At 39.7% G+C, this 10,607-nt stretch overlaps 1 protein-coding gene across 1 annotated transcript in view; it reads right to left on the reverse strand.

Annotated features, from left to right (window-relative positions):
- Positions 1-10,607, reverse strand: part of XRN1 (5'-3' exoribonuclease 1) — a 162,173-nt gene that overhangs the window by 141,170 nt on the left and 10,396 nt on the right. Inside the window, exons 2-5 of the mRNA XM_006895115.1 lie at positions 9,050-9,282; positions 3,290-3,387; positions 1,901-2,010; positions 1,697-1,807 (exon numbers count right to left, since the gene is read on the reverse strand). Of these exons, the coding sequence (XP_006895177.1) occupies positions 1,697-1,807; positions 1,901-2,010; positions 3,290-3,387; positions 9,050-9,282 (552 nt within the window). The remainder of the gene's footprint in view (positions 1-1,696; positions 1,808-1,900; positions 2,011-3,289; positions 3,388-9,049; positions 9,283-10,607) is intronic.

The raw sequence follows: 10,607 nt of genomic DNA on the forward strand, positions 1-10,607 counted from the left end.
GGCACTTGGGTTGTTTCCAACTCCTTGCTATTGTGAACAAAGCAGCAATAAACATGGGTGTGCATATATCTGCTTGGGTGGCAGTTCTGGTTTCTGTAGGGTATATTCCCAGTAGTAGTACTGCTGGGTCAAATGGTATTTCTATTTCCAACGTTTTGAGAAAGTGCCATACTGCCTTCCATAGTGGTTGCACCATTTTACACTCCCACCAACAGTGAATAAAGGTTCCAGTTTCTCCACAAACTCGCCAGCATTTGTTGTTTGGCGCTCTGTTGAATTTAGCTATTGTTACTGGGGTGAGATGATATCTCATGGTTGTTTTTGATTTGCATCTCCCTTAGAGCTAGGGATTTTGAACATTTCTTCATGTGTTTGTTTGCCATCTCAATGTCTTCTTTGGTGAATGAAGTGTCTGTTCATATCCTATGCCCATTTTGCAATTGGGTGGTTTACTTTTATCTTGTTTGGTGGCATTGACTTTTCTGTGATCCTTATTCATGTCCAACTTTCAGATACACAGGAAGTAACTTCAAGTGCCTGTTCACCATGGGTGAGCACACTAGTGTGTGAAGTATGGGTGGCACAGCTTCTAGCATCACAGTAATATGCAGGCAACCGCCTAAGGCAAAGTGACAGATGAGTGGTGGAAAAACAGTTTACATTCTCATTCGCAGCAACTTCCTACTGCTGGTGTCACAGGTATTCTTTAAGATAAAAGAAATTATCTACATAATTCCTTCTGAGCCCTCACCCGCTTTGCCTTTGACGTTCATAAGCCTACCAACAGTCTCTTCAAGGTAAGAGGGGTTTTTACTACTGTTGTTATTAAGTGCCACTGAGTCAACTATGCACAACAGATCCTGCACCAGCCTCTTGATCTATGCCCCATTCAAGTCCACGGTTCAGGTCCTCTGTCTATCCATCTTATGGATGGATCTGTCTCTGAGCCTCTGTCTTTCCAGCATGATGATGTCTTTCCTGAGGACTGGCCCCTCCTGAAAACATGCCAGGAGTATGGGAGACAGTTGTCACCATAAATGCCTCTCTACCTCTTCCAATGTCCATCCACTGCTCAATTTCAAAGCTACTCTCACATCTGTTAGAGTAGCAGCATCCCCATGTTCTGATACTAAAGTCTGTCGCCATTATCTAGTGCTGCTATAACAGGAACACCAGGGGTGGGGGTGGGGAATTAATCAACAGAAATTGACCTCCTCAAACTTACGGAAGCTAGAAGTTTGAATTGTGAGTGTCAGCTCTAAGCGAAGGCCTTCTTCTCTCTGCCAGATTTGGAGGAAGGTCCTTGTCTCTGAGCTTATGCTGCTGGGTAATTTTTATACAGTATCTCTGTTCCCTCATCTCTGCTCAGCTGGCTTGTTAAATTTTTTTCCTACCTCTAAAGGGACTGGCACAAGACCTATTAATCCTGCTTCATTAACATAACAAAGACAACCTATTCTCCAAATAGAATTATAACCACAGACATGGAAGTTAGGATTTACAGCCTATTTTTGAGGATACAATTCAACTTATAACAAGGTCACTTTCCAGTTCTAAAATTCTGGTGGTGATGTAAGCAGCAATCATTATTATGTCTCCACTATCTGTTGCCTCAGTAAGTAAACCTCCTGTATAAAACAAAATCTATTAAATCTTCAACAACAACAGCATAAAAGACAATAACGCTTATACCTACCAAGTCAGCATCTAAGCCATAAAGACAGTGTCTGGTGTTTGGATCATGGTCTGGCTTTGCTTTCTCGGATCTGATGAATTCCATGATTTTATGCTCTCCTTCTCCGGGAGTCTGAATATAATGTTTAAAAGAATGTGATAAAGTGCTATATCTTAGAATATCAAACTTAGAAAATGTTTTAAAATAAAGTAATAAACAACTAGCCTCATGGCCTGAGAAGTAGATGGTGACTCCTTGCCATGACTTGTCTGTTGCAATCTTCATATTTACAAAATACTTGAGATGTTCATGCAGCCTGGCCATGAATTCAGTCCCTACAAAGAAAAAAAGTTTTAAAAAGTTTCACTGGTGAGACATAAAAACAGGGAGGTCCCAGTAACAACACAAAACTGGATCTATATTCAGTAACAGCTAGGTGTAAGATTTCTAAAGAAAGTCAAACGCTCGCCGGCTTATGCTGAACATCAAATCAAGTAAGCTTATACTGTTCAACAAGCATCACAATTCTTTCTCTCACTGGTTATCCTAAAACGAAGTCAAAGAGAAACAAGGAAAGTCAAGAGAGGTTACGACCTCACAACTGTGCTCCAGGTTCTTTTACAGGAGAGTGGAAAAGAAACCCCTACAGTGGGTGTGTAGAATAATATTTATGATCAAAGTGAGCAAGCAACTTCATGAGGAAATAAAATTGGCAAAACAAAGCAAATAACAAGCCCAAACTCTTCGGTAACCTTAATCTTCTATTTCCTGAGGAAAAAAGTTCTTGAATTTTTCTTTAAGGCATGTAGCTCAAACTGGATTACTAATAATAACAATAATAGTTGTTGCTGTTGTTATTGTTAAAAATTACTGGAAATTATCATTCTTTATCTGGAAACTCAGCCAAGAATGATATATTATGCTTTAGAAAAAACCCAGATGGTCAACGATCAAAAGTAATAGTCTTAAACCACAATCATGATAAACTACTTATGAAGCTGAAAGTCATTTTAAGTAAATGAAAAAGAGAATTACTGCATTTGGTAAACAACTTATAAGAAAGCAAGAGCTTGATTCTCCCCCCCTCCCAACAGGGAGAACTGTAATAATGTTAAGCAAAGTTCTCAGATGTATAGAGCATGTTGTTATGTAAAAACTAAGCTGATAATATGAATATATGTATTTGTCCTTAAAGTCACAGAAATTTTGTCTCAGAACAGGAAGTGCCCTGGGCCAGGAAACTGGGTTTCTTATCCCAAATACCACAAGCTAGCTAAAAGAATTCAGGTAAGCTGCCCAGGTTTTTGTATCAATAAAAAGCAGAAGAGCAGGTTGGAATGCTATAACTTTCTTCTAGGTCTGGAACTTCTTATCACCTGGGAAAGTTATAACTACTTTTATCAACATGTGTAAATCCCGGCAGTGGGCATATATAGGAGTGCTTATGGTCAAGGTGACCATCTTCTGATGTAATACAACTGAGAAAAACAGCAAAATAAACACCAAGGACACCAAGCCCTATATAAACAGCACCAAAAAAAAAATATATACTAAAAAATACCAGATTTTCAACTTAACGCTTTTAAGTTCTAAGAACTCTCTTCCTGGACTTACCTGGTGTAATGCAGTTGGAATCAAACCTGGCCTCTGAAGGAAGAGTTTCTCCCTTTTCTATTGCCTTTTTGATTTTATCTTCTGCTTCCTTTGCTGACCTTAAATATTATTGAAAAAAAATCTTTAAGTTTTCTTAAGGGAAATAATATTTTCATATACATAAACTTTGATTCAAGAAAGAAGAAATGTTTAACACTGTTAAATATTGCTCATAAATGTAAGATGTTGTTGTTAAGTGCCGTTGTGTCGCTTGCGATTCACAGCGACCCTCTGTACAACAGCCCTAAACTCTGTTCTGTCCTGTGCCAGTCTCACTGTCGCCGACACACTCATCCCGATTACCCAAGTCACCGAATCAATCCATCTCCTAGAGGGCCTTCCCCTCCTGTGCCTGTCATCCACCCTCCCAAGCATGATGTCCCTCTCCAAGGACTGGTTTCTCCTTACAACATGAACAAAGTATGTCAGACAAAGCCTCAGAATCCTTGCCTCCAAGGAACAGCCCGGTTTAACCTCTCCAAGATGAATCTGTTTGTTTTTCTATCAGTCCATGGTACCCTCAAAGCTCTTCTCCAACACCAAAGCTCAAGGGCATCAATTCTCCTTCTATCCTTCCTAGTCATTGTCCAACTCTCTGACGCAAACATGTGATTACAAAGACCATGGCCTGTATCAGGCGTACTTTAGTCTCCAGAGAGACACCGTCGCTCTTCAGTACTTTATAGAGGTCCCTAATAGCAGACTTTCCGATCGTAATATGTCTTTTAATTTCCTGGCAACTGGTGCCAAGAGTGTTGTGCAGCCAAGCAGACTAAAGCTGTGAACAATCTCAATCTCTTCACCATCCATCCTGATGCTGCCACTTGGTCCAGTAGTGAGTATCTTGGTCTTCTTGACATTGAGCCTCAATCCATATTGAAGTCTGCAGTCTTTGACCCTCTGCAGCAAGTGCATGAGGTCCTCCTCAGTTTCAGCAAGCAGGGTTGTGTCATCTGCATAACGCAGATTGCTGACAGATCTTCCACCAATCCTGACACATTTCTCATCATAGAGCTCAGCTTCCCAGATAATTTGTTTTGCGTACAGGTTGAAAAGGTATGGAGATAGGACGCATCCCTGGCGTATGCCCTTCCCAATTTCGAACCATGCAGTGTTCCCTTGTTCTGCTCTGACGACTGCCTCCAGGTCCAAGTATAGGTTTCGCATTAGAACGATCAAGTGTCAGCCACAGTTTGTTATGATCCACACAGTCAAACGCCTTTGCATAGTCAATGAAACACAGATAAGGCATTCCTCTGGTATTCTCTGCTTTCAGCTAAGATCCATCTAACATCAGCTACAATATCCCTAGTACCACGACCCCCTTCTAAACCCAGCCTGGACTTCTGGCAGTTCTCTGCTAATGTGCTGTTCCAGTCATTTTTGGATAATTTTCAGCAGGATCTTGCTTGCATGTGAAATCAATGGTTGTAGGAGGCTGTTTATAATCTTGAAAGGAAGTTTCCAAGGTATATTAAATATTCATGGACTGCTAAGAGAATAAACAGATCTGTCCTGGAGAGGGTCAAAACAGGCTGCTTCTTGGAGGCAAGGGTTATGAAACTCCAACTCACATTCCTTGGGCATGTTGTCAGGAGGAGGGACCAGTCCATGGAGACAAACATCATGGTCGGAAGGCTGGAGGCACAGCACAGGAAAGGAAGACCCTGGATGAGATGGATTGACTCAGTGACTGGGGTAATGGAGGTGGGTGTTTCAGAGACATTGTAATTGGCTCAAGATAGAGCAGAGTTTCAGAGCTGTTTTACACAAGGTCACTATGAGTCACAGGCGACTCAACAGCATATAACAGTGACTCAACAGCATATAACAACAACAATAAGGAAGTTGCTATGGTGGTGGGTAAGAGGACAGATGGTAGATTTAGAAAGGAACAAAGGATGAGGAATTAAAGATTAGGAGAGAACACAGTAGTTGCAGGGAATGAAAAGTGTACTGGAAACTTTCTGGGAGACACAGAACATTCAGTGACAACAGTATATTTAGTAAATACTTGCAGTAGTTATAGGAAACTAGCTTTCAATATTCAATCCATTTACTTCCAGTTTCTTGATACTGAGAAGTTTAGAAATCTAAAAATAAAATTCTCAGAGAACTAAGATTATGGTTACAACTTCAATTTTTGTCTGTTAGATGTTCTCATTAAAGTCTAAACGGTATGGGGAAGCCTCTGTGAAAATCGATGTTTAGCAATGTATGTTCACATGAACACATTCAGCAATAGCACAGGAAACCCCAATATTGACTAGTTTTGTTGGTGCTGAGAGGCAAGATGGAGGGTGTTTTATTCTAGTGTAGATCTGGCACATGCATTAGAACTCGAGCTAACAGATTCAGTAGTGGCTCCTTAACTGCTAAAGGAATGTTATCAGGAGGTAGCTTCTTATCCTTAAATCACAACTAATGGAATTAAGTTCCAGGGGGCTAATCACTCTGGTGGGCACTTCTGAATTCCTCACCTTCAGGAATGTGGTGGTGCCACCTATGAGCAAGTTTCCTGGAGATGGTACTGGGAAATCACTTCAGGAAGGCTCACCTACCTTATGCTCATTTAGATCGTACTTTTTTTTTTCTTGTTGTGTATAATCTAGTCAGATCTGACTGGCACAGGAGGAGATTGCCCTCCTTCTCCAGCAGAGCATCTAGTGGATTCGAACCACACGCCTTCAGGATTGCAGTGCAGCTTCTTGCCACTAGGCCACTAGAGCTCCCTTTTACCATATTTTTTAAAGTATGTTATAATCCTCTGTATTGCACCCTTTGTGCGTAAAATGGCAAATGGATTGTGCTATCTGTAGGTAAACCCTGACTGATACAGTGGTTTTATATAATCCTTCCTCAGATTTTTCTAGTATAAAGGCTCCCCAAAACTAGTTTAACAAATCTCAGAGTCTGGTAAATATATCATTTTGAGGGTGCAACTCCTAGAAATTCAACTTAACTCTCGTGGTATTTCAGAACCTAATTTTTTAAGAGGTAGTTCTTGCTTTCAAAGAGTTTACAGTTCCTTCCAATATTTCTAGTATCTTTTCCTTTTGGATGGGTTCTTCAGTACGCTCTTTCAAGTCTCACTGCTTTCCTTCAAGGCATTTTCCTATCTCTTTTGACTACTAAATGCCCATTCTACTCCCTAACCTACCAGTGTGTACAAAAACTCCTATGTTAACTACCCATCAAGCACTCTGAAATCAGTTTCTTTACGCCCCCCCCCGCCCCGATTTAGGATTTATTTCAGTTCTAACAACCTTCCAAACTCCCCTTCTGCTGTACACAAACAAAAGCACAGTCTAATCTCACTTTCAGAAACAGTCTGTGTGCAAAGGCTCTCCATTATCTACAAGCTCTTTTCACACTGTCACTACTCAAACTCAAAAACTCACTTCCACCAAGTTGAATCCAACTCACAGCAAACTCCCGTTGAGTCTCCCAGGTTATAAATCTTATAAAACTTAACAGCAGGAGCAAGCTCATCTTCTTCTGGAGGAGCCACTCAGGGACCTGAAACATTGGGGATGTACCTCTTTTTTTTTTTTTAAATGTCCTCCATAGTCACCCATTTTGTGTAATATTTCATGAGTTCCTTGTTTTTCAATGCTGCATAGTATTCCATTGTGTGAACATACCAGAGCTTCTCTATCCTTTTGTTTTTGATGTGCACTTGGGTTGTTTCCAACTCTTTCCTACTGTAAGCAAAGCAATAAATACAGGTGTGCATATATCTGCTAGGGTGGCAAGCAGAAATGCGTATGTCCCTAGTAGTGGAACTGGTGAGTCAAATGATATTTCTATTTCCTGCTTTTTGAGAAAGCACCATACTGCCTTCGATAGCAGTTGCACCATTTTACACTCCCACCAACAGTGAATAAAGGATTCCAGTTTCTCAACAACCTTGCCAGCATTTGTTGTTTGCTGCTCTGTTGAATTTTGCTATTGTTACTGGGCTGAGTTGATCTCTCATGGTTGTTTTGATTTGCATCTCTTTTAGAGCTAGGGATTTTGAACATTTCTTCATGTGTTTGTTGGCTAGCTGAACGTCTTCTTTGGTGAAGTGACTGATCATATCCTGTGCCCATTTTGCAATTGGGTTGTTTACCTTTATTTTGTTGTGGTATTCGAGTATTCTATAAATTCTAGATATATAAGTCTCTTATCAGACATGTCATTACCATGTATTTTCCCCAGTCTATGGCTTTCCTTTTTACCATGTTGGAGAAGTTTTTGGATGTGTATATGGCTTTGATTCTTAGAAGGTCCTATTCATATCCTCTATTTATCCTCTCCTGGTTGTAGGTTTTTGTGGTTTTTTTTTTTTTGAGATAACCTTTTGGTTAACTATAGCACACGCTACAGACTACCACACCTGGGCTCCTGTTACTTTTGTTGTTGTTACGTGTCGCTGAGTTAAGTGAATCATTGCAACCCAGAGAGCAAACCATCTGAGCCTGCCCCATCTTATACCATCATCACCATCTCCGACTCACTTGAGGCCATTTACAACATGAAACCATCATGCTGAGGGTGTTCCTCTCCGATGCTGACCCTCCACCTTGCCGAGCACTATGTCCTTTAAGGACTGGCTTCTTCGAACAACTTGGCCAAAGTATGTGACATGAAGTTTCACCATTCTTGCTTCCAAGCAGCACCCTAGTCACAATTTCCAAGATAGTCTTGTTTCTTCTTTTGGAAGTCTGTGAAATATTCAGCACCACAACTCAAAGGTATAGATGATTCTTCCTGTCATCCTTATTCACTGTCCAACTTTCAGATGCACAGCAAGTAACCGAAGACACCATGGCTTTGATTACATACACCTTAATGTTTAAGTTGGCACCACTGCTTGTCAGCACTTGGGCAAGGTCCCTGACAGCAGATTTTCCCAATGCACTGTCTTTTGATTTCTTGACTCCTCATCCTCATACCAAAAGTGTTGATTGTGGATCCAAGTAAGAAGAAATTGATGACAACTTCAACTACTACCTAACTCATACAATAGTGTTAATCATACCTTGAGTGCCCTAACTCAGCTTTTTTACTGTCTATCTTCTGATTTCATTTGTCTTGTCCCCCAAAGTCAACCTTGGTCAGAGGTCTAAGCCTTTCAATAAATATTTGTGGGATGAAATTAAACAGCAGTGGTGTTCTCATTAGAACAGCTCAGCTCATTTTGCAGTTCATAGCTTAGGATCAGGGCTCTGGTGGCCCAGTGAATAAAGGCTTATGCTGGTAAAGGCATAAGTTTGTGTGCACCAGCTGCTCTGAAGGAGGAAAATAGGCAATCCAATCTTTTCCCATGTAATCTGCTATCTCTGAAAATGTACAGGAGGGTCAGCTATTGGTCATTTCTGACTCCATGGCACATAACAGCAACAATAGCCTAGTGCAGACCACTACTGAAGCTTTTCTTTACTACCATTTCCAAATTACCATGAAAGTATGAAATATTTGTGGCAGAGAACAACTAATAGAGCTTCTTTATGTAACACAACACATGCTTTTCAAAATGGCACTTCATGTGAATTATTAGACTTGTTTATATGACTGGCAAAATGTGGCACTGTAGTACAAGACATTCTCATTTTTGTGAGAATCAAAGCAGAAAATAAACATGAATAGAAGGTACTTTGTATTAACTCAATTATCTTAAAAATAATATATTTATGAATCTAAATAATGTTATAAAATAAGCCATAAAAGCTTCACCTGAAACGCCTCCCACGCTGCTGGTTCATTTTTGCTCGAGGAGCCACACCGTCAACAGCCATAAAGAATACTTTCCTAGGTTTAATTATGCGAAACAAAACTTCCAAGTAGTGAAAAATATCACTAAAGATCTTATCATCTGAAATCCTGAAATGAACATCATCATCATTAGGATGGGAGCACTGATGTATAATTCCATTCATATCCAGGTACAAATTGTCAAATTCAGGAATCTAAAGAACAAAGGAAAATGCTCAAGATTAATCATCATCATCAACCTGAGATCGCTCATATCTTAGCAGCAAGTGGACATGATCATTCAAGGACAAAGTGGAATACAAGGCATTGTTTCAAAAGAAATTAACAATCATAGATGAATTAAGATTAAACATAGAAAAAAAAAGATTAAGCATAGAAAAAAACAACCATAAGTATTGGTAGTATGGAGACAGTTCAAGTGATCTGATGATCAGTGGGGTCTGACCAAATTCACTGACAGGTAATTACCTATTTACAGGAAACTCTTGTTGTTGTTGTTGATTGTCATTGAGATCCTACTATCTGAAAAGGCTTCAAAAGGTAATAGATTATCTCTTTATATCAAAAGGCTGTTTGTACATGATCACTGAAAACACCTTAGAAATAATTTAAAGACTTATTGGATATTGATATCAGTGTATGCCAGTAATTTAGAAAACAATGGAATTACTTCCCCATTTTTGAAACTTTATTAAGTAAGTTCTAAACCATGACTAATAGGTATTTTGTTGTTAGGTGACATGAAGTTTATTTCAACTCACAGAGCCTCCATATGAGAGAGCTGAACTAGCTGGTTATTTTCTAGGGTGTAACTTGGATTTTAATGTTGGGGAAGTATTGAATACACACAATGAATGACTAAGGATTTCGCAAATCTGTTGTGGAAAAACAGCCAGCGTGCTATTAAAAAGTAGACTGTGTGCCTTTTTATTAATGATTGTAATGGATTTAGCTCTTACTTTCTTGCAGATCTTTATTCTACGCAGATGTCTGTAAACAAGTACAGGAAACAATATAGAAAAAAATATTTGTTCCTCATTCATGAAGAACTAAAATGGACACCACTTAATAGTCTTAACACTTGTGTTATTAAAGAATTTAAAAGTTAGAAAGTTTGCAGGTTTTTGTTTTTTAATTTTATTTTCTTTTATTAATTATGAACCTGGAGAGAGGATGAAAAATGCCCAAAGCATTTAAGACTCTCCTCCATAGGGTCACTATGAGTTGCATGTGACTCGACTACACTTAACAACAATAACATCAACACAGAGAGAGATCAGCTGGCCCAGTGGACAGAAAGCGTTCCTACCAAGCCAAAGGTGGGTGACTTTTAATCCACGGCCCTTGGGCAGTCCTTCATTGTTTTTGTTCAGACATTACTCCAGGTTATAAAGCCCTGGTGTACACACTGCATCAAGGTCACTTGTGGTTGCTGTGAGGCTGAACACTGTGACACTGATGTGTCAAATGCGTTAATGGCTGGCTACCCAATGTGGACAGAGAGTGGGGTGGAGCTCCC

The sequence above is a fragment of the Elephantulus edwardii genome, unplaced genomic scaffold (genome assembly GCF_000299155.1).
Source record: "Elephantulus edwardii isolate Elephantulus edwardi_28Jun2011 unplaced genomic scaffold, EleEdw1.0 scaffold00158, whole genome shotgun sequence".
NCBI classification, from domain to species: domain Eukaryota; kingdom Metazoa; phylum Chordata; class Mammalia; order Macroscelidea; family Macroscelididae; genus Elephantulus; species Elephantulus edwardii.